At 39.3% G+C, this 25212-nt stretch overlaps 1 protein-coding gene across 2 annotated transcripts in view; it reads left to right on the top strand.

Moving 5' to 3' along the window:
• NFXL2 (NF-X1-type zinc finger protein NFXL2) overlaps positions 1–25212 on the top strand; it is an 86168-nt gene that overhangs the window by 48319 nt on the left and 12637 nt on the right. For both annotated transcript variants that reach the window (XM_077383074.1, XM_077383073.1), the window contains one exon: positions 16859–16940. In XM_077383074.1, coding sequence (XP_077239189.1) covers positions 16859–16940 — 82 coding nt within the window. The remainder of the gene's footprint in view (positions 1–16858; positions 16941–25212) is intronic.

The following is a 25212-nucleotide window of genomic DNA, read 5'->3' as shown; positions in this document are numbered from 1 at the left end:
CTTTAGCTGATGGAACTACCTCCCCTGTGTCTGGAATGGGGGTAGTTTCCACCTCATCGGGATTTGAGTTGTCATCTGTTCTTTATGTACCATCCTTTCCTGTTAATTTGTTGTTAGTTAGCCAACTAACAAAATCTCTAAATTGTTCTGTTTCATTTTTCTCTTCCTATTGTGTTTTTCATGACATGAAGACTTGGATGAGGATTGGATTGGGCCGTGAGATTGATGGCCTCTATTATCTTGATCACGTAGGAGCTGGTGTCGCCCTTCGGAGTTCTGTGGATGTCTATAGTGGCATTGTCGTTTGGGACATCCTCCTGTTGATACTCTTCGGAAAACTTCTTTTATTGCAGAGTCTGTTGAGTCATTTCATTGCGAGTCATGTGAGTTGGGAAAACACCATCGTTTGTCTTTCCCTTCTCGAGTTAGTAGTTGTGTTTCTCGTTCTTTTGAGTTGATACATTCAGATGTTTGGGGTCCTTCTAGAACTACAATAAATGGGTTTAAATATTTTTTTTTGAAAGATGACAAATTTTCATTGATGCTAAAATAATTATTTTGGGGACCAGGAGACCCACTAGATATTACACAGTATCAAAGAAAGCTGGTCAGGACGAACCCTGACCCAGAAGGTAAGAAAAAAGAAAAAAAGAAAAAAAAATCCGAGGCTTTACTTCCCGCAACAAACCATGCTCGGGTCTGACAACAAAAAGTCGCAGAAGAGTTTGACCAACCATATCCACCCAACTTCCATCACAGCAAAACCTTCCGACTACCTTTATCATTACCTTGAAGAGGCATCCAAAAGGCCCTATTACTTATAATAAAAGTCCTCACTACCCCAACAAAAAGTGACAGACCTTGTTTTTTAATATGAACACTTTTCCAGTTCTAAGAAGAGCTGCTCAATCTCAGTGACAACAAATTCCTCAGACGAGGTCTTTTCACCAGGATTCATTTTCCGACTAATCAGCTCTTCCACCCTCTTTATCCCTGACGCCTTGTCTTCTTCCCACCGAAGAAGCTTTTCTCTTTTTCATCTTCCAAAAATTTGAGAAAGAAAGGATGCTTATGCATCGGAGAGTGGGTTTCTTTTACATTATGGGTACCTATGAGGGCGAAGAAATTCGCTGGTCTATCAGCTGCTGCCTCCTTAAATAGTTTCCATTGACTCTTAAGGAAGGATTGAATTTTCTCTCTTGGAGTTGGATTTGCTTTAGAGGCATCATCTTCACTATATACCAAGGCCTGGAGTCTTCTGAGCAGATCTTCCAGTTCTACGACATCAAGAGATCTCTTCCTAGATTGAGACTGGGATTGATCTGGGTTTTCCATTTCGAGTGCTAGCCTTTTTATTTTCTTCTTGCTTTTTCTATTTTTTCTCTCTTTCTCTGGTTTTTGCTAAGAATGCCAAAGGACAAACGGACGTATATCTTTAATCTATTCACTTCATAACTGCTTCCCAAAGACCCTGGCCAGGAGCCAGAAGCCAAGTGTCCATACATACCCCCAAAAGCTCATTATGGGTGTATCTGATATCATTAAATTCTAGTGTGGTCGCCACTCCACCTGATCCAAGAACCATAAAAAGTAGTTGAATAAATTAATAAGCCGTCTCATCAAAAGACTTATTCGTCTACCCGAAAAAGATTTGAACAATAATCCCAGATCAAGAAGATTTTAGACGCCAAGGCAATTTTCACTTTTTCTTCCTTGATTCTGACAGAAGACAGAACCATGCACCACCTGTCTCAACCAGGTCAGAGGATAGAGGAAGACTCAGATCTTCACCCAGAGGCGGAAAAGGTCTTAGGTGGCAGACCTCGATACCAGGGAAGACCAAAAACACCTTTTTGATGCCTGAGAATACTCCCTGCCAGGCCCGATCTGCCAGTAAGAGATGATGGGGGATGCATATTTTTGGGAGTGGCATCCCACATTTTTCCCGCCTAGGTTCCAGGGAGTTTGAATTTTGAAGTCTCGGTGCTAGACTCCAACGGGCCAAAGGATCTCCTACACTGGGGCTTTTGGATAGGGTCCGAGCCTATAGAGTTTTGATCCATCGGTAAACTAGCTGAAAACTCCAAAACTTTTGACAGAGGGAGGGGTGCCACGACAAGGGGAGGATTCTGAGCAGGGTTGGTTTCCAGGTAATCATCCCTTGCCTCCTGAATTCAGAGCCCCACAGAATAACAGCTACCAGCAATTCATAAATTGACAGAAGGGAGATTCAATTTCAATCTTGGTGCAAAAATTTTGACTGATACGAAGCACATACATTGTTTGTGGTTGCCTTCCATTCTCACTTCTAAGACCGGTCCAAAAAGATTTCTCAAGGCTTCAACTGTTGAGGTAGCCCAAACTTGCAGTGGGATGCCATATATGTTGACCCAAAGCACCTCTGAACCCTGGACGTACTCGTGATTCCAAGTGGAGAGGGAGAGTAGGGTACTTCCGTCGGCCTCATCTTTCTTAGCCAACACTCCAGAGGCCATTTCCTCCTATTCAAACATGAATAAAACTTCATCCATTGATAAAAGACAAGGACAAGAAAGGGTAGGGATGTCCTAACAACTTTTCGCCTGGAGCCAAAGATCCTGGATGGAACCCGATGAATCTCTCCTTTTTTCTATCAAACATGCATTTAGGATATTAGATCTCGTAATCACCTCCGGGCCCGAAATGGATAAGGACGGTAATCCTCCTTCTACCAAGGGGGTAATTAGTCCGGAATCAGGGCAGCAACCTCCTTCCTTGCCCACGGTTCTCGAATCCACAAGATTCGAGGGCTTCCCGGGAGAAGAGAAGCATCGCTCTTTATCCAGGTGCACCATCGACACCTACGCCCCCATTTAAAGTTTAAGTAATTGTAGGATGAGCAATACCAGTCTGCTTGTCGCCTCCATGGTGTCGCTGTGTTTCTTTCTAGCTTCTTATTTTCTTTCCCTCTTCCTTGCTTCTGACACCATCGACATTTGCTTCTCTATTTAAAGTTGCAATAACCACAAGATGGGCAATACCAGTCCCCCTGTCGCCACACCATCCCCACAATGCTACTTCTTGGTAAAAAATCTATTAAATATTTTATAATATTTGTTAATGATTATTCTCGTGCCACTTGGTTGTTTTTATTGAAGGATCGCTCTTAAGTTTTTAATGCCTTTCGCAGTTTCTATTTTGAAATAGTAAATCAGTTTAAATGTTCTATTCAGTCTTAACGTACTGATAATGCTAAGGAGTATTTTTCTGTAGAAAATGGATTCACTGATTTTCTTGCATCTCGTGGTATTATACATCAGTCATCATGTGCATACACATCGCAACATAATGGTGTTGCTGAAAGGAAGATTCGCTATCTTCTTGATATGACGCGCAACATTATGTTTCAGATGAAAATTCCGAAGATTCATTGAGGTGATGCGGTTCTTACAGCTTGTTACCTTGGGAACCGTCTTCCTTCTTCTGTTTTATCTAGGAAAATTCCGTTTTCCATCCTGTACCCTTTAGGAGATCCGTTTCCCTTAGTATCTCGAATCTTTGGCTGTATGTGTTTTGTTCAGAATTTGTCTCATGGCCTTGACAAATTGGAGCCTCGGGCAGAGAAGTGTATTGTTTTGGGTGACTCTCGTACCCAGAAAGATTATAAGTGTTATAGTCCTCGTCTTAGGAGGATATTTGTCTCTGCAGATTGGACTTTCTTTGAAGATCAACCATTTTCGACGGAATCTTCTTCTCCTTCATCCATGGATTTACCGAATATGACAGTTCCTCTCATTATGGGTCCTCCTCCTCCCCACATCTGTTTCCTACTATTTCTGATTCTGCACCAGATCCTGTACAAGGAAATACTGCACCTCTGAAGTTCAAACGTATACTTGGGGACCTCGAAAGGTAGTTCTTCCTACAACTGGGGCGACATCTTCGACCACAGCAAGAAATGAGGCTTCCTCTCCGGAAACTGATCCTCCTCCACAGTTGGGTTGTCCTTCTCCTTCTTCAGGTAATTGCTGTCCTTTGTCAGATTCACCCATTGCTGCACAAACTAGGTCTTGTACTATTGCACATCCCATTTCAAATTTTGTTTCCTACAAGAATCTTTCACCATCCTTTCGTTCCTTTATTTTTGCCATGTCCTCGATTACTTTGCCTAAGTCTGTTTTAGATGCCCTAAATCATCCTGGGTGGCGAGCTGCCATGGATGCAGAGATGGCTGCGCTTCATTCCAATAAAACGTGGCAGTTGGTTCCTCTCCCTTCTGGAGCCCGACCTATTGGGAGTCGTTGGGTATTTGCAATTAAGTATTTTCCAGATGGGTCTCTAGAATGCCCCAATGATCGGCTTGTTGCTAAAGAGTATACTCAGATGTTGGTGTTGACTATCAGGAGACTTTTTCGTCTGTCGCTAAAATTCCTTCGGTACGGATTTTCATTGCTCTTGCTGTTAATCGTGGTTGGCTTCTATATCAACTGGATGTAAAGAACGCCTTCCTTCACGATGATCTTTCTGAGGAGGTTTATATGGAGCAACCTCCTGGGTATGTTGCTCAGGGGGAGATGTGCTCCTCAGTGTGCCGGCTTCAGAAGGCGAGATATGGTCTGAAGCAATCGCCGAGAGCATGGTTTGGGAGGTTCAATACTGCCGTTTTGCGGTTTGGATTGAAGCAGTGCGCTGTTGATCATTCTGTGTTTAGTCACAAATCAACAGCTGGATATATTCTTCTGATTGTATATGTTGATGACATTGTGATTACAGGGGATGATAGATTTGGTATGCAGAATTTGAAATCATTTCTTCAGAGGGCATTCTCTACGAAAGATTTGGGTCATCTCAGATACTTCTTGAGTATTGAGGTTGCACGCTCACATCATGGTCTTTCTTTGTCTCAAAGGAAGTATTTGTTGGACATTCTAGAAGAGACTGGATCAATGGGGGTGAGACCTGCAGCTACCCCTATGGATCCAAATGTTAAAATTCTTCCTGATCAAGGTGAGCTGCTGACTGATCCAGGTAGATACCGAAGATTGGTTGGCAAGTTAATCTATCAGACTATCACTCGACCGGATATATCATTTGCAATGGGTATGGTTAGTTGCTTCATGAGTTCTCCACGTACCTCCCATTGGGCGACTGTCATTCAAATAATCAAATACTTGAAAGGAACTCCAGGTAAAGGCTTGTGCTTTAGAAGACATGGGCATGAAAAGGTAGAAGGATTCAGTGATGCAAGACTGGGCAGGATCTTCTGCAGACAAAAGATCAACCACTGGATACTGCACATTTGGAGGAGGTAATTTGGTGTCATGGAGAAGTAAAAAGCAAGATGTTGTTTCTAAGTCAAGTGCAGAAGCTGAGTATAGGGCTATGTCTTATACAAGTGGGGAGCTAATTTGGCTTCGCTCCTTATCAGAGATTGGATTCCCTTCGACGTCTCCAGCACGGTTGTATTGTGATAATAAGGCAACCATTCATATTGCAACAAATCCTGTATTCCATGAGCGAACCAAGCATCATATTGAGGTAGACTATCACTTCATTCGTCATCGGATTCAAAGTGGTGAAATCAGTACTGTGTTCACTCGATCTACATAACAACTTGCAGACACGTTCACCAAACCGTTAGGGTGTGCAAAATTGAAGGATTCTTGTAACAAGCTTGGAATGTACGATATATGCATTCCAGCTTGAGGGGGAGTGTTAGAAGGAATAAGGTGTTCTCGTTAATACTGATTGTAATAAGGGTATACTTGTCAATATACCCCCTCTTAATGATACATGAATAAATCGTGTGGGGAGAGAGAAACCCAATTGTTCTCTCTCTCTCTCTCTCTCTCTCACACACACACACACACACACACACACACATACACGCACACACACTCCACCATGTAGATTAACAAATACATTTATGTGCAAGGCTTTCCACGGCAGCTCAGAGTATGAAAAAACCGTCTCTTGTTTACTTCAAATATTCTTGGTTTTATGGTGAACTAATCGTGGGTTTTCACAGAGAAATCCACCCTTTGTTCTCAGCTTCTAGTCGCTTGTTGAATACAAGCTTGATTTCCTTTTGCCACTTAACTGAACTGAAACTGATTGGTTTGATCGATTTCCGTAGAAGGTTGCAGCCGAGCCTCACCCTCTAGTGCTGTTCATGAAAACCGCCAGCCTGGGTTCATCGTCAAGCCTTAGCTGAGAACCTTCTTCAAAGTATATTCCAAATCTTTGATGTGTTCTTTTCTTGTTTTGACTTTTGACTGAGGAAGATTGATTAGTCTTCCCGGTGTTTTATCTTTGCCTCAGCTAGAGTCATTACTCATTATTGATTAGTCAAAGATAGAGTCATTACTCATTACCAATTCTTTCCAACTTTCTTGATCCACTCTCGAACACCATTTACTGTCTAGATCTTCCCAAACCTATTCCTAGATCACAAACCTGTCAAGAAACATTCTATGTAAAGAATGAGCAAATAGATGCCCACTTCTTTCAATCAGTAGCCAATTTGGGATGCCTTCAACTTATCATAAGTCCTCTTTGTACTATGATGTGCCCATATATGTTAGAATTTACGGTGATTTTGATTTTTTTACTAAGATCTATCTAAGAGATGATTATTCTCATTCCAATTGGGGTTCGAGGTTCTTGCATGGATAAAGCGGATTGGTTGGAATGAGACTTCAAGGAGGAAGAGATTAAAAGGCCAGTTTTTACTATGGAGAGGGATAAAGCTTCTAACCTTGACATTTTTTCAATGGCTTTCTATCAAAAGTTATTGAAGTCATGTATTATTAGTGAATTGCGTGAGGGTTCATCAGGGAAAGCGCTAATTACTTTACTCTTATTCCTAAGGATTGGGCAGTGGAGGTAAGGATTTTTTTTGTTCTAGTAATTAGCTTAAGATTCATGGTTTTAAATTTCGGCCAGGACTGAAATTTAAAACCAAAACCGAAATTTAAAAATTTTGGCCGAAATTATGAGATTTTCACCGAAATTTCCACTTGAAACCGAAATTGCCACCAAATTTCGTTTTTGGCTGAGGCCAAAACTGAAACCGAAATTTCAAACCTTGTTAAGAACATGCATAAAATTTGGTCTAATTCTTTTGTTCTAGCTCTATATTTTTGTTCCTTTATTGTTTGTCCATCCCATGGTGCTTTATAGAAGGTAGGAGTGCAAATTCTTGAAGGGATGTAACTTCTTGAAGGAATATATATTGCTAATGGATGTTTTGAGTTGGAACATGGTGAAGGAAGACAACATAGTTGATAGAAGATTCATTTAGTAAAAACAAATCACATGGATTCAGAATTTCTGAAGTAGTGGTGAGGATGGGTTTGGGGTGAAGTGGATATTTATTTTGGGGTATATTTTTTCATCTTTCTTTTTTGTTCTTATTAATGGAAGCTAAATTATTTTTTCAAAAGTGATGGGGGATTCGAGAAGGAGATCCTTTGTTGCCTTTCCTCTTCAGTTTGGTTGATGAGGTGGTTACTCTTGTTCTTAATCATGTGGAGGAGTGAAGGCCGGTATTTAAAAGCTGTCTGATTCATTAGTTGATTCGCTTGGTTTGATTCCTGTTTACCCTGGCCAAGTTCTCTTATGAATCCTAGTTTTCTCTACCAAGTCAATCAAAACTCTTGTGCCCACCTGAGTTAATGAAAAATTTACCATTTCAATAATTGACTCGCTACTATGAGCGCGTTCAATCAACCTGTCTACAAGACTAGAAGGCATGAGTATGAGCGAGTTCGCTAATGAGGATATCTAAAGGCGCTCCTTGTAAACTGATGGGAAGGGAATAATGAAGGGAGGTGACGGTCTCGTCAACTTCATGTGTTTTAGAAATTTGACAGTTTTATCAGTAGTTAGTTTGATACTTTAGTCAAGTTTTGAGTTTGGGTTTAATAGTTGAATTTGGAACACAAATGTGGATGGATTAATTGGTTGGTGATTTTTACTTGGATATTTGAATGGAAATGGAATTAGTATGATTTGACTTATGTATAGTTTAAAAAAAATTATATGCTTTTATACAAGTTCAAAATTTTTTAGGTTTTAGGTTTGTTGTCTTGTAGCGATCCGGCTTGCAGAAGTCGGGTCATTACAATTGTGGTATCAAAGTTTAGAATCTGGGTCATAATCGAGGGACAATGGCCATCAAGAAATCTGTTGGCCCAGTCCCGTTCCGTATGTGCATATCCAGGTGCATAACGAAGTAATTCTCAGAATTTTGCTCCATATTGGGCCACTGTCAAGTTACCATGCTTTAGGCTTGCGAATTCTTCAGCAAGACGATCTTTGACATGATCGGGGAAATACTGTTCATTGAAACGTTCTTTAAACTGCTCCCACGTTTCATTTCATATTTTAGTGTAGGCTCTCTCCACCGTCCGCCACCAGATACCGGCTTCACTCTTAAACAAGAAAGAGGCGAGGCGAATCTTCTGTGCATCAGTGCACTCTAATACCGAGAAAATTTGTTCCACAGCCACCAGCCATCGTTCTGCCTCCAATGTGTCTCCTCTTCCGTCAAAGTCAGGAGAATGGTAATCTTGGAATTGTCGGTGCATTGGGAGTGCTTCAACTCGTGCCGCTGGTTCGTTGCACGGTGCCAGAATGGCTACGATGGCCTGCAGGGTGGTTTGATTTGCAACCATCACATTTTGCAGGGTCGTCTAATTCGTGTTATGTATTTGGGTCTGGTTCAATAAAAGCTCAGCCAATAACTGTGTTCCAAATTCAACTATTAAACCCAAACTCAAAACTTGACTAAAGTATCAAACTAACTACTGATAAAACTGTCAAATTTCTAAAAGACATAAAGTTGACGAGATCGTCGCCTCCCTTCACTATTCCCTTCCCATCCGTTTTCAAGGAGCGCCTTTAGATATCCTCATTAGCGAATGCGCTCATACTCATGTCTTCTAGTCCTGTAGAGAAACTGGATTAGGTGCAGGTTGACAGAAAACCAACATACATAAAGTCCAAATACAAATTACGGATCTAGGCAGAAATATAAGTGACAAAAAACATAGAGAATAGCTGACAGAATAATTTTCAGAAATCTACCGATTAGAAACAGAATTCAAAATAGAAGCAAAACGAATCCAATGCACAGAAAAAACAACGGAATAGGCAAAGTCGGTTCGGTTTTTCGGATTTTCATTTTATCTTTCCCACCTTTTACACTTAGGCTATCTTTAAGCTTTTTCGTGTATCGGCTCTTACCACCCCTACACTTTGGCTATCTTTCAAGCTTTTTCGAGTTTGGCTCTTTGATCACAGATCGTCCCTTTTTCTGTACTTTGCCTATCTTTCAACTTTTTCGTACTTCGGAAGGACGTAACATCTTATTCATCTTTTAGAAATATATTTTGTGGATTTAATGAAGACAGGAGCAACATGATTTCAGAAATCCATCAAGAAGTTGATACTAAGGAGCAGAACGGGTCATATATATATATATATATATATATGAGGAAAATGATTGTGAGCTTGAAGCTCATATAGCTTATATGAGCTTGAGGGCCCAAACACATGTGGGCCCACATTGTTAGGATGATCCAAACCATTCATTTGAAAGGCCCTTACATAGATAGGGTGTGTACAAAAAATTGGCTCCATAGGATCATCCTAACCCATCCAAAAGTGGAGGGCAAAATGGACAGACACCGTTTGCCACAAATCTGCCCATTTTTGCCCTCCACTTTTGGAGGGGTTAGGATGATCCAATGGAGCCGATTTTTGGTACACACCCTATCTATGATGGGGCCTTGCAAATGAATGGTTTGGATCACCACAAACAATGTGGGACCCATGTGTTTGGGCCCTCAAGCTCATATAAGCTATATGAGCTTCAAGCTCACAATCATTTTCCTCTATATATATATATATATATATATATATCGGTTCTAAAATATGAGGAACAAATTCCAAATAAGTAATAAAATTGCATCATCTCCATCACATGTACTGAAATTCATATACTCGAGCTACCTATCACGTGCCTTATCAAACCTGTGATGTGTTCGAGAATTTGAAGGACCTCTAAGTGAGAGGAGTAATGACAAGCCTGGAAACACGGAAATCAAATACTAAGTTTTTCGTTTATTTTATAATTCAAGACCTATCCAACGGTATGTCATGGAAGCCATTTAGATCCATGGGATCTTACCCCAAAACATGGTAATATAAGGAATAACATACCTACTTGCAAGGGCCAGAAGGCACGAGAGATCGCCAAGTCCTATATTCTCCACTTCTACCTCTCTCGAATGGCCACAATCCTCCTCCTTTTCTTCTTCGTCGTTTTCTTTTCTCTTTTGTTTTATTTATTTTTTCCTCCTCTCACTGGGCGTGTAAGAGAGAGAAAGTTGGGCGTGAGATAGAGGGTGAGTCTGACGTATTCTCGTGGCTTTTTTTATAGTTTGCTTTTTATTTGTTAAGCAATTCTTATCCCTCTTTTGATTGTGGCTTCCTATTGGTTGATAACTTTTTCAAGGTTATCTTTAGTCTCATTAATTAATAGGTTTCTTCTATTTAATTGCTTTAGTTATATCACGTAAGATAAGTAAGGCCCACCAAGCAAGTGCACGATTTCCCCAAGGAAAATCGTGTACTCTATGATGAGTTGGAAGTTTTAACTTCCCTATTAATTCTTTAATCTCCCTTATCTAAAATCTTAGATTTATATATTAATTTAAGTGATTCTCTTTTGATATGGGCACCCCACCTACTTAAGTAGAAGTCGTGCACTGCTATAAAACTTGGGAAGAAATCTATTCCCCTAAATTTTGGGGATTTCCATTTTTACCCTCTATTTTATGTATATATTTCTAGCTTACCCTTTTTATGTTAAGTGGAAATAATTTCTTCTCATTATGGTTTTGCATACATTAATACGTCCCTAAGTGGGACCTACTTAACTTTAGTTTAAGTTTTCTACTTAATTTTAATTCCGTAATTTAGGTGGTCGTTACATTCTACCCCCCTTAAAGGAATTTCCTTCCCGAAATTCCTCCTTACATATCACGTATAAAGCAGTAAGTCAACAACCATAATGAACATGGCATAATAATATGTACATATCTCTCAGTCACTGTCACTGACATAATCGTCATCCACGTACTTGTCCAGTAAGTTTCCAAATACCGATATTCTTCTGCGTTTACAAGTCACCTCCTCATAATACAGTGGCGTGTGATCGCCAATTGAATAAGAGGATATACTTATAATTTTCTGCTCTTGTTTCACTGGTTCTTCTGGATCATCCTCGGATCTTCTTTCGGTTGTTCTTCCGGTTCCTCCTCGGGATTTTCCTCTAAGTCTATCTTTGGTTCCAAATGGGGTTCTTGCTCGATCACTTGGTCGGAGTCTTCCGAATCACTGATGATAATATCAACTCGTCTGACCCTCTCTCTTCTTTCCCGTTTTTGCTCCCTGTTCAACACGCATTTCTTATCAGTAATCTTTCTAGCTGTATGAATTATTCGAGCCATTCGTAAGGATCCAAAAGTCACAGCAATCTGTCAGTATGATATACATATAATCCAACTAAATCCAAGAAAAGAAAAACATCACCATCATGCCAGCATGCACAAAATATATCCAAAGTTGTCATCAAATTTTATAATTCAAGGATTTTCTCAGTCAAAATTATATGTATGTGTATTTTTTTTCTTTCATTCTTTCTCCTTATTTTTTTAGAAGTGAAGGTAAAGTTATTAGAATTAGTACTATTTCTGGAAGGATCGGAAGGTGACAAGGATAATCGACAACCGACCTAGTGAAGGCATGCAGAGAAATGTCTTTAGAGAGTATGAGTGGATTGAAAACTAGGAACACAATCATCATTTTAAGGATAGAGAGCGAGTATAGGACACTTTATGAGAGACATGGATAGTTTGAAAGTTGTTTGGAAGATGTCAATAAAGTGGACATATATTACGAGTAGATAGAGGATTCGAGAATTGATCGAGAAGATCTTGGACAAGTCCTCAATTGTTTTTCGGAAGATATTTGATGGAACCTTTTATATGTATGCAACTATTTTTAAAAAAAGGAGAAAGAATGAAAGAAAAAGAAATACTCACATACATATTATTTGACTGAGAAAATCCTTAAATTATAAAATTTGATGATATCTTTGAATATATTTTGTGCATGCTGGCATGATGGTGATGTTTTTCTTTTCCTGGATTTATTTGGATTATATGTATGCCATACTGACAGATTGTTGTGACTTTTGGATCCTTAGGATGACTCAAATAATTCATACAACTAGAAAGAGTACTGCTAAGAAATGCTTGCTGAACAGGGAGCAAGAGCAAGAAAGAAGAGAGAGAGCCAGACGAGTTGAAATTATCATCAATGATTCGGAAGAATCCGACCAAGTGATCAAGCAAGAACCCCATTTGGAATCAAAGATAAGACTTAGAGGAAGATCCTGAGGAGAACCCGGAAGAAAAATTGGAAGAGGATCCAGAGGAAGAACCCGTGAAACAAGAGCAGGAAATTATAAGTATATCCTCTAATTCAATTGACGATCAAACACCACTGTATTCTGAAGAGGATGTGACTAGTAAATGCAGAAGAATATCGGTATTTGGAAACGTAGTGGACAAGTACGTGGATGGCGATTATGTCAGTGACAATGATTGGGAGGTATGTACATATTATTATATCATGTTCATTATGGTTGTTGACTTACTGCTTTATATGAGATATAGAAGGAGGAATTTGGGGACGAAATTTCTGTAAGGGGGGTAGAATCTAATGACCACCTTAATTACGGAATTAAAATTAATTAGAAAACTTAAACTAAAGTTAAGTAGGGCCCACTTAGGGGCGTATTAATGTATGAAAAACCATAATGATAAGAAATTATTTCCACTTAATAACATAAAAATGGGTAAGTTGGGTATATATATGCATAAAATAAAGGATAAAAATGCAAATCCCTAAAATTTAGGGGAAGAGATTTCTTCTTCCCAGCTTTTATAGCAGTGCACGACTCCTACTTAAGTAGGCGTGCCTTTTTGGCATATGTATTTTTTGGGGTGCCCATATCAAAAGAGAATCATTTAAATTAATATCTAAATCTAAGATTTTAGATAAGGGAGATTAGAGAATTAATAGGGAAGTTAAAACTTCCAACTCATCATGGAGTGCACGATTTTCCTTGTGGTCGAAATCCTGCACTTTTTTGGTAGGCCCACTTATCTTATGTGATATAACTAAAGCAATTAAATAGAAAAAACCTATTAATTAATGAGATCTAAAAGTAACCTTGAAAAAGTTATCAACCAATAGGAAACCTCAATAAAAAAAAGGGATATGAATTGCTCAACAAAAAAAAAGGAAACTATAAAAATAAAGCCATAGTGGCTTTTAAGAAGAGAAAATGTCACTCTCCCTCTCTCACACGCCCAGTGAGAGGAGGAAAAAAAAGAATAGAAAGGAAAAAGAAGAAGAAGAAAGGGAGGATTGTGGCCATTTGAGAGAGGTAGAAGTGGACAAAGTAGGATTGACGATCTCTTCTTAGCTTCCGGCCCTTGCAAGTAGGTATCCTATTCCTTGTAATACCATGTTTTGGGGTAAGAGCTCATAGATCTAAGTGGTTTCCATGACCTACCGTTGGATATGTCTTGAATTATAAAATAAATGAAAAACTTAGTGTTTGATTTCTATATTTCTAGGCTTATCATTACCCCCCTTCTCACTCAGAGGCCCTTTAAATTCTCTCACACATCACAGATTTGATAAGGCATGTGATAGCTAACTCGACTATATGAATTTCAGTACATGGGATGGTGATGATGCAATTTTGTTACTTAGTTGGAATCGGTTCATCATATTTTAGATCCGGTTTCTATGACTCGTTCTGCTATTGAGTATCAAGTTCTTGATTGATTTCTGAAATCATGTTGCTCCTGTCTTTATTAAATCCACGAAATATATTTCTAAAAAATGAATAAGATGTTACGTCTTTCTGAATTACGAAAAAGCTTGAAAGATAACCAAAGTACAGAAGAAGGGACGATCATCAAAGAGCCAAACACGAAAAATTTGAAAGATAGGCAAAGTGTAAGGTGGGAAGAGCCGATACAAGAAAAAGCTTGAAAGATAGCCAAAGTGTAATAGGTGGGAAAGATAATATGAAAATTCGAGAAATCGAACCGACTTTGCCTATTCTGTCATTTTTCTGTGCTTTGGATTCGTTTTGGCTTCTGTTTTGAATTTTGTTTCTAACTAGTAGATTTCTGAAAATTATTCTGTCAGCTATTCTCTATGTTTTTTGTCACTGGTATTTATGCCTAGATCCGTTATTTGTATTTGGACTTTATGTATGTTGGTATTCTGTCAACCTGCTTCTAATCCAGTTTCACTATAGGACTAGCGTTCGCTAATGAGTATATCTAAATGCGCTCCTTGAAAACGAATGGGAAGGGAAGTATGAAGGGAGGCGATGGTCTCGTCAACTTCCTGCCTTTTGGAAATTTGACAGTTTTATCAGTAGTTAGTTTGATACTTTTGTCAAGTATTGAGTTTGGGTTTAATACTTGAATTTGGAACAAAAATGTGGATGAATTAGTTGGTTGGTGATTTTTACTTGGATATTTTAATGGAAAGGGAATTAGTATGGTTTGATTTATGTGTGGTTTTAAAAAAAATTATGTGCTTTTATAGAGGTTCAAAAATTTTCAGGTTTCAGGTTTCAGGTTTGTCGTCTTGTAGCGATCCGGTTTGCGGAAGTCGGGTCGTTACAGTATTGGTAAGCTTCCTTTGGTCACTTGGAGGCTGGTGGGGAGGAGAAGCTATCTTTTTAGAAAAAAGTCTCTTTTTCAAAGGATCGCAACCATTAATGCCTCACATTCCAATCTCCATGTATGTTTTATGTTTCTTACTTTACAAAATACCTGGCTCGATTGCCAAAGGTTGGGGAAACTTTAATAAAGAAATCCTTTGGGAGGGGAATGAAGATGGAAAAAGGCCCGAGGCGTGGTATTTGTAGAAAGGCGGAGGAGTCAAACAATCATCTTGTCCGTCTTAGGGTCGTCCACTTGATCCATGTGACTATTTTCAAGCGCTTTGACATTGCGAGGGTGTTCACGACTAGTGCCACCAATATCTTTGCTAGTATTCTATTAGTGACAATGGCTGTCTACTTTGGAATTTACACATTTCCCTTTCTTTTTTGTTGTGTTTGGACTTTGGACCAAGAGAAAGAAAATATTCTTTGGCGACCATTCTTCTGTTGGGACCTAATTGTTGATTAAGGTTTCTTTGGTACTATTGGCTCAGTATGGGAAAGAGTTTTTTATGCTAGGATTGGGTTGCATGCTTGAGAATTGGTAAGTGCTGGTTGTCGAGTCATCTGTGGAAAAATTGTTGTTAGATGGATTGTTGCCTAACAATTTGAAATTCATTTTTGACATTAGCTCATTTTGTGATTTGGGACTTGCTGCATTCGTGGGTGTGATGAGACTCTGTGGAGAGGTGGTAAAAGCCTTCTCTCTGGCCATATTGGCATCAAGGATGCTTTCTAGGTGGAAGATTTGTCCCTCGATGAGCATGGACAGTTGTTAGATGGATTGCTGCCTAACAATTTGAAATTCAATTTTGGCATTAGCTCATTTTGTGATTTGGGATTTACTGCATTGGTGGGTGTGATGAGACTATGTGGAGAGGTGATAAAAGCATTCTCTCTGGCCATATTGGCATTAAGGATGCTTTCTAGGTGGAAGATGTGTCCCTCGGTGAGCATGGACAGTTCGGAGATCACTTCTCGGGTTTGTTTGTCAAAGAATATTCATCAAACAATATTTTGTGGGCTTCGAACTTGAGCCAAGGTCCTTAGATGTTTGCTAATATCATATTGGAGATTAGGGTGATTCTTAGTGCTCTTGATCCTACCTTTAATCACATCTCTCAAAGCATAAACGGATGATGGACAATCTTCTTTGGAAAATGTTTGGAGGAAGGCATTGTCATGTGAAACAAATTACCCATGTCATAGGTTTTGTTCATGGGATGAGGTAGCAGTGTGAGAAAGGAGTATGGGGGTTTGTTTGTTGATTACCCACGCGCTTTTATATTCCTTGATCATGTTTGTATTATACTAAAAAGCATAGCGAATCAAATTTCAAAACCCAAAGGTGCTTATGTGATCCTGATACCTTGATAGCTTTAGTGTATAAATAACAATGTCAATTGACAACTAACCCCTCCAATTTGTTTATACTTTATATGCCATAATTTCTCATGACCATAACACTCCTCAAATGTCAAATATTGGCATAACCTACATGTTGATAATACGAAAATCTCTGATCTCCCCTACACAACATCTTACCCGATGTGAATCCAACAACAAAATGAGATGCAAGAAACACTAACACACAAAGCAAAAAACACAAGATTACATGGTTATACACACACGGTCTCACACGCACACAGAATAAAATAAGTGATTGTTGCACGTTCAATGCAGACACTGTTATTCTCGTCTAGGTACTCTTTTCCGCATTAAGTTCCCAAATGCAATTCACAGTCTATTTCTTTAATTTCTTTTTATTAATGTCTATGCATTTAGTTTGAGTATCAGAACTATCGAAGGTTCCTTGTGTATGATGTATTTGTTGATTTGCTGAAATTGCTTGCTTTGCATTTAGTGCACTTGTAGGATTCTTATAGAGATTGCATACATAGTGTTTTGTACTGTAGTGGTTGTAATGAGTTTATATTTTGCTCCATTTAAAAAAAATGATCTTTATATGTTGCTCATGTTGGTAACTTGGTATGGTATGATTTTTCTACTTTTTAATGGAAATTTATAGCTAGCATGCTATATTTGCAGGAAGCTACCAAACTGTGCCCACCTATGCCCTGAGACATGCCATCCCGGGGGATGCCCATCACCTGAGAAGTGTTGTAAAAAGGTAATACTTCTTATGTTTTGATCTTATTATGTGCTTCTAATCTGATGTCAATGTATGTGATTACACACCGAGTGCTTATTAAAGTTCCAAATTGAGGGTGAAGATGATGATTAATCCTTCACGGTTTCTCCTCTTTCCTAGTTTTGTCTTGATTCATGAATCCCATCCATAAAGTTGGTAAAAGATTTTTCCCAGTGGAATCGGCATGTAAGCAATATCTAGATTTGTATAGGGATTGAAGGACAGAGAATGGAGTTCGTATGGGAGGAGATAACCCCCAATTTTTCATTGAAAATGCGATGTATACTGATATACACATACACATAAATAGCATAATGATTAAAATAACCATGACCAATTCTAACACTCCCCTCAAGATAACGTGTTCCTTAGAAGATGGTCACCTTGTCTACTATGTTCTTGTGATGGTTCAAAGCAAGACCTTTATGAAGATGTCTGCAAGCTGATCTAGACTAATAATGAAAATAGGATGAATTTCACCATCTTAAAGGTTCTCGTGAAGAAAGTGATAGTTGATTACATTGTGATTTGAGACAGATGCGTGGTACTCCAATTATTGAAGTAGGGAACATGTGTATGTGATCTCAAATGAAGTCTTCACAAGAGGTGCCCCCAACCAAGTGAGTTCTGCTATAGTTAAGGCCATAACCTAATATTATGATATTGGACGTAGCCATATCTTCCTCTGCGTTGGACGTTGCCATCCCTAATAACTTTTTGATATTGTTTTAAAGACCGTGCAATCATTGATTAGATTGCGGAACTCGACTCACGAATCTGTGCCCACAAATCATGATTATATATACATTGTTTTAGTCGGTGTCGATACTATGTTTTAATCCTTGCGACACATGTCCGTGTCAACAAATCATAGCTCCTCTCTTTGGGAGATATGGCTAGAACAGTGCAATAAAAGGATGCATGGAAAGAATACCCATCCCAAGGTTCTGGAATGGAACCTTTAAAAAAAAAAAGGTTCTGGAATGGAAGGTTAATAGCTGGATCAGATCATACTCTAGGAAAGCAAAATCTAAAGTTGAGACAAATAGGGAGGTATGGTAGATTTTACTCTGGTATAGTCTTGAAAGCATAGCTACAGAGGGGTGTGGAATCTCAACGGTCTTCTGGAATCTCCCTAGCCCATGAACCTTGAAAGTCAACATAGATGGAGCAGAAAAGAGGAACCCGAGGCGATCAGGAGGGGAAGGTTAATTAGAGAAGAAAATGCTTTAGTTATAGCCTTCCCCACTTCTACGGAAATAGATTGAATACTCAAGCTGAATGTAGAGCTCTTTTAGATGTCCTCAGAATTTGAAAAGACCTGGATATGCAACATATCACCATTGAATCGGATAACGAGACAATTGTTGTTATGGTACACTCTAAATCTCAAATTCCGTGGAAGATAAGGTACTTTAAGTTTGAGATCAAGAAGCCAGTGCAAGAAATCTCCCTGTTCATTCGCCACATTTATAGGGAACCGAACTACACAATAGATGCCTTGGCTAGTGAGGCATGTAAGATTCGGGAAAATAAGAAGTATCGAAATTGGAGTGTCCTTCCTAGAGAAAGTAGAGGAGTGAACAGAGCCGATAGATTGGGTATCCCCGACCTCACGATCATTGTTTTTCCTTTGTTGTGTTGCTTATTTTGTTGTTGGTTTTTTTTATTAGACTTTTCTCCCAAGACCAAGAGTCTCGGTGCTTTCTGAGTCCTGTGTAATTCCCTTTTAAATATTAATAAAGTTTTCAGGTCCGCCCGCGGACTCAGCGCAAATAGTGGGTTCAGAAAAAAAAAAAAATGGAGCACCTTTAAGGTATCTCAACATGCAATCACAGCTTCCCAATGTGGAACACATGGACACTGGCTTACCACACTAACTACGGATGTGTTATCCTTTCCTGTAATGGTTAACTAGATGTGTCTACCAACCAAGCCCATGTCTCTTTCAGGATCCTCAAATGGTTCTCCTTAATCAACCAAGAGCTCGTTATTTGGATCCTTAGGCATGTCTACTGGTCTTCCCTCGAAGAGATTTGTCTCTTGAAGCAAATCTAGTACCTACTTCCTTTGGGAAACATTAATACTAAGAATTGATCAAGCCACCTCAATACTCGATATTTCATGAGATCCTTAGTTTAGAAGTGTCGATGAAGAAATCCTTGGAAGTCCTCAATATTAGGGGTGCAACTTGAGTGGGGTCGGGTTGGGCTTTTGGTAAAAAATGAATTGGAATCAACTTGAACCCGACCCGATTTTAAGGTAAAAGCTCAACCTGAACTCCAAAAAATCGACCCGAGTTGCACCCCTACTCAATATCTTTGTTGTCACTACCCGTGATCACAGTATCATTGGTGTAAACCGCCGACACAATTTTATGTAATCTTAGTGTTTTTGCTGAGCACTAAATGATCAATTTGATACCTCTTTAATCCAAACCTCATCATAACTTTGCTAAACTCACCACACCATTTATGGGGTGGTTGATTAAGACCATAAATAGATTTCTTCAATATGCACACTTTCCTTGACTCCCCACAAGAGCAAAACTAGGTAGTTGCTCCTTATACACTTTTTTTTCTTGCATATCACCATGCAAGAAGTCATTCTTAATATCAAGTTGGTAATGAGGCCAACTCTGATTAGCTGCCAGCCTGCCACAGACATTACAACTCGTATGGACCAAATCTTTGCAGGAAGAGAAAATGTATCTAAATAATCAACACCATATGTTTGAGTGTATCCCTCGGTCACCGATATGCCTTAAATCATTCCATGGATCTATCATGTAAATATTTTATTGTATAAACCCACCTAGATGCCACTAAGGGTGCGTTTGGATTGTCGAAATCAGGTGTTGGAATCGACATCTTATTCCGATTCTGCCTGATTCTAGCGTTTTGTTCAAAAAATGAACAAAATTAGAGGAACGGAAATGGCACCGAGGCAGAATTAAAGGATAGAGAAGATGTGAAGCAACACAATTACGAAATGAAGGAGACAAATTATCAAGCAAAGCAAATTGAGTGTTGGAAATGGGATTAGGCTTAGAGAGAGGAAGAAAAAGAGGAGTAGAGAGATGGAGAGTCTCCACTAGGGAGCTCCTCATGTAAAAATGATGTATATATAGGCCATCTAGGGCAATGTGAGTACAAAGACTATAATACCCTCACTCCTACAAGTAATACCTAAACTACCCTTACATACTCTTCAACACTCCCCCTCAAGCTGGAGTGTATTTACTATGGAACTCCAGCTTGCTACAAAGAAACTACAACAAACAACTAAAGATAACAAAACGTGCAATAAGCTCATACACACATCCAGCTTGGTATAACACTCCTCAAGCTGGTGTGGTGAATATATAATGAAAGCATAATAAAAGATAATGGTCACTATGAGAGTACAATAGACGAGATCAGCGTCCACTAAAAAGGAACAGCTCCGCCTGAAGCAGCACTATGACGAGAGTGAACAAAACAACCTCCCCCTGAATGAGAGCCTGACGAATAAAGCTGCAAACCACGAAGGATCGAACAGAAGCACCTCTGCAGGGAAATAGTAGCGATCCATCGAGAAAAAGGCACACCAAAGGCACGCACAACGAACATCGGCGAAGTAGTACAACGCCAAGAGAAGATAACCACCGATTGGGAAACCATCAGAGACAAGGTCGACGGGAAACCGTCGCCTAGAGATAAGAAGAAAAGAAGGAGAAAGATAACCAACCAACGATGGGGAAACCATCGTCTGGTGATAAGGTTGACGGTATGAACATCGTCGCCTGAAGACAAGAAGAAAAGGAGGGAAAAGATAAACCAACCAATGATGGGGACACCATCGTCTGGAGACTAGGTCAACGGCATGAACATCGTTGCCTGAAAAGAGCCGACCAACGATGGAGAAACCATTGTCTGGAAAAGAGAGGTCGACAAGAAAAGACTGTCGCCTGTAAGAGAGCTGACCAACGATGGATATGGAAGCCATCGCCTGGAAAAGGAGGGAGAAGATAACCAACCATCGATGGGAAACCATCGTCTCGAGACAAGGTCGACGGCATGAACATCGTTGCCTAAAAAGGAGCCGACCAACGATGGAGACACCATCGCCCGGAAAAGAATGGTCGACGGGAAAAGACCGTCGCCTATAAGAGAGCCGACCAATGATGGATATGGAAGCCATCACTCGGAAAAGTGGGGATAAGGCATAAAGCCGAGAAGACAAAGACTAACTAGGGAGCACAACAACACCCCCCCTCGAGTGAAACTGCATAAGCCCGGAGATGACAAGACAAGGAGAACAATATCAAGACAAACGAAGAGATAAGGCATGAAGCCAGACAACACGAAGAGACGTGAAAACAAGACATGAAAACAAGAAAGACGATAATAATCACCAAGGGGATGAACGAATAACATAAAGAGAAGACGATAACACTCTCCCTCAAGAAAAGACAACATAACAACATACCAACACTCCCTCAAGAAGACAACATAACAATATAGCAACACTCCACTAAGAAAAGACATAAGGAACCACATGAGAACAACAGGAGAACACTCCCCCTCAAGTTGAAGGTCAAATACCTTCAACTTGTAACGGGAAAAAAAAATGAAGACGAACAAGGCACCACACCTCTCTCGAACATTTCATCGAACACTTGGTGTGCGCCTTGAAGAAGATAGAGAAACGAAGAGAAGCAAGGCACTACACCTCTCTTAAACATTTGAGCAAACACTTCTTGTGCGTCTTGAAGAACTATATAAAAGACATAGAAAACAATACATATAAGATAATGTAAAGAAAGAGATGACGTCAAAAAAAAACCACAAGAAACAATGCAAGACAACAAGAAAACAATACAAGACAACACTCCCACTCAAGTTGAGGCCGAAGGCCTTCAACTTGAAACGAAAAGAAGGCTTTCAAGGCACAAAACCTCTTTGAGGCATTTTATCAAACACTTGGTGGGCACTTTGGAGAGGAAGACAAAAGACATGAGACACAACAAATATAAATGGAGAAAAACAAAGATGAGGATGAAGGACAAGAAGACAAGATCATGTACCGATGGCAAAGGAGGATGATATCTTGATTGAAAAGAAGATTGAGCGGCTGGCTCATCGTCGGAAGTGCTCTTCCCGCGACGACCATAAACTTGAAGTGGTGACTTAGATATATTTAGTAGGAGATGTAGTAGTATGAGCTGCAGAAGAATAATAAGGCTTAACAGGAGGAGGTAACAAAGCAACAATGTTACCATTCTACTCAACTCAACTAAGCCTTTGTCCCAAACTAGTTGGGGTCGGCTAATGAATCCTTTAGAAAATTTTCATGAAGAAGGTGAAAGGATCTACCCGGCTCAAAATGACTAAGTCTAATCTTGACACTAGTTTGGTTCATCTACATGGATCATTTTCTTCCATTCTCTCTTATCCAAGGTCATGTTCTCTGTTATGTTCCTAGCCCTCAAGTCTTTCCTCACTGTTTCTACCCAAGTTATTCTCGGTCTTCCCCTAACTCTTTTTACTCCATCAACTTGGCACAAGTCACTTCTTCTCACTGGAGAATCCAAAGGCCTACGTTGGATATGTCCAAACCATCTTAAGCGGTGCTCTCTCGTCTTCTCCTCAATTGGTGCCACCCTCACCTTTTTACTTGTGTCTTCATTTTTAATTCGATCTAACCTTGTGTGTTACCATTAAAACACAAAGCAACAATGTTACCATTAAAAAAAACAAAGAAACAAAGGAACAATTTTTTAAATGTCTGTTCCTTTATGCATATCGATTTCTATGGAACCAGAAACATGTCCTATGCAATTACGGAAGTGTATGGAAACTTATGCAAATGATGGAAATTTAAGAGTAACCTTCAGAAAATGCTATAATAAATATACACTTAGAAGCCATCATATAAGCTTGACAATCGTCCATAACGGTTTAACATCAGCTAAAAAAACTATTAAAAAGCGTCTAACAAAAATAAATTAAATTAAATGATAACTCTTATGTATAAAAAAAATAGAACCTAACTTCCATAGTTTACCATTCAAAAAAAAAAAAAAAAACTCCCAAGTTGTAACATTTCCTTTGGAAATATATTTACCCTATTATTATACGATTAAATATATAAAAATGTCATTTCTTGGTTATTTATCTGTGTGCAAATTCTTTCACAATATAAAACTGACACGAGTCAAAGAAGGAACACGACTCTTTGAACTCTTTAAGGATGGCCAAGTTGACAATAACTGGGATGTGGAGAGAGAGAGAGAGAGAGAGAGAGAGAGAGAGAGAGAGAGAGAGAGTACCCAAAAGTGTTGTAGTCTGTGCCGGACCATCCAATAAACAAACATCAAATAAAAAGGAAATTTGGGAACATCACGAAAGGCAAGAAAAGGGATGGATTATCATGGCTAATACCTAATTCGAACCCTTTAACGGTAGTGCCATCGACAAGAGTAACATGTTGAGAAGAAACAGAGTGATCAACAGAAGAAAACACACCTGGAGTGCCAGTCATTTGATCTTAGTCTCTAGAAGCAATGACTTGAGGAATCTTAGACACAAGACAATCTTTACCCAAGTGAGCAAGAGTAGCAATAGAGTTGGAGGAAGTACCAGACTAGTGCCTTCATTAACTTGGAGTACTCATCTGTGGATATGGTAGTCACATCAAAGTGGCAACATGCTGTTGTGGAGGATCTAGGAAAATTTGAGCTGTACCTCCATCACCAGTATACGATGCATGATTAGCCCGTGTTGGTTAACCACGTAAATTGTAGCAAGTATTTAGAATATGGCCCTCACAGTCACAGTGAGTACACTTCTGAGGTCTGTAGTCTCGACCATGACCTCCCCCTAAATCCAAGGTTTTAAATTTTGATTTCGGCCGAAATTTCGGTGTTTCCAGAAACTGAAATTTCCGCCGAAATCACGAAATTTCGGTCGAAATTGGGTACTGGCCCACAAAATACTGTTTTTTCCAACCGAAATTTCGGTAATTTCGGTTGAAATTTGGTAAAGTAATAAAATAATAAAAATTAAGCTTTTATTTCGCCGAAATTTCGGCCGAAATTTCGTAATTTCGGAAATTTCGGTTTCGTACCCCTTTCGTGTCAGTCCCGTCGGTCGAAATTTAAAACCATGCCTAAATCTTTGCCACACCACCACGACCTCTACCACTACGACACCATGAGTACCATGTCCAGATCTACGTAAGGTTGCACTTCTTTATAGCGATGCGTGATACTCTTTGAGGCTCTCATCTTGCCGCAACAAAAACAAACTCCAAAAGTAGTTGCTAGGTCCTGATACTACTATTTTTACCCCATAATGCATTACTCTGTGTATTCTCTATCTCTCTTGTAATGCCTTCAATATAAAATTAACACTAATTGTTGGATCCATATTGTTCCACCTACAAATCATGATCTTAGCATTCTTTTGAATCCACTAGCCGTACCCACTAGCATCCTGCTTTGGTTTGAATCCACTCCCCGTACCCACCTACAAGTCATGATCTTAGCATTCTTTCCTCTAGCAATAAGGAAAACTTGTACAAACATATACCATAGGATATAATTACATCCATTCGGCTTAATGGAAGTAAACATGGTAGAAATCTGAAGGATTCACTAACCCTGCTTTTACCTTTACCCTTACTCTCCATGATAGATGGGATCTTAGAAATCCAATATCTAGAAAGGAATTGTATAACCAAAATCAATAAATAACCTTATTTGCAGCAGTGCATACACTTGCAATAGTCTACACGACAATCCTCACACAAACTTGCAAGACGCCACAACTAACAGGATGTCTCAACAAAGTGAGGCTCTAACACATAATATGAATGGACACATAACACCACAAAGATATGTCCACACACAACACGGACACCAAATCTGAGGAGCACACCACATGAATCATCCTTCCATCAACATAGGGTAGCAACATTGATGCCCATGAAAAGGAGAAGGAACTCCTTTAAAAACTTTCACATCAACATCTATCGCAGCAAACAAATAAGGTTATTGCACAACCAGAAGAAACCCTAGAGGTATATTAGGCTTAGGAGACACCTTAAAGATGAGGAAAATGTCAGTTTCTCTTCTATTCTTGGTCTCTTAAATTCTTGTTGTTGTTCCCCGTTTTAGTGACCATAGAGTGTGGACACATGATCCTCAAGGTGGTTTCTCGGTTAAATCTTTTTTCTACAGGTTGAATGATGGATGTATGGAAGCCTC

Source organism: Tasmannia lanceolata, unplaced genomic scaffold, assembly GCF_043159265.1.
Source record: "Tasmannia lanceolata isolate RefF3 unplaced genomic scaffold, GAP_Taslan_0.1 ptg000006l, whole genome shotgun sequence".
Classification (NCBI taxonomy): Eukaryota; Viridiplantae; Streptophyta; class Magnoliopsida; order Canellales; family Winteraceae; genus Tasmannia; species Tasmannia lanceolata.
This window is presented reverse-complemented; position numbering and strand designations above follow the sequence as displayed.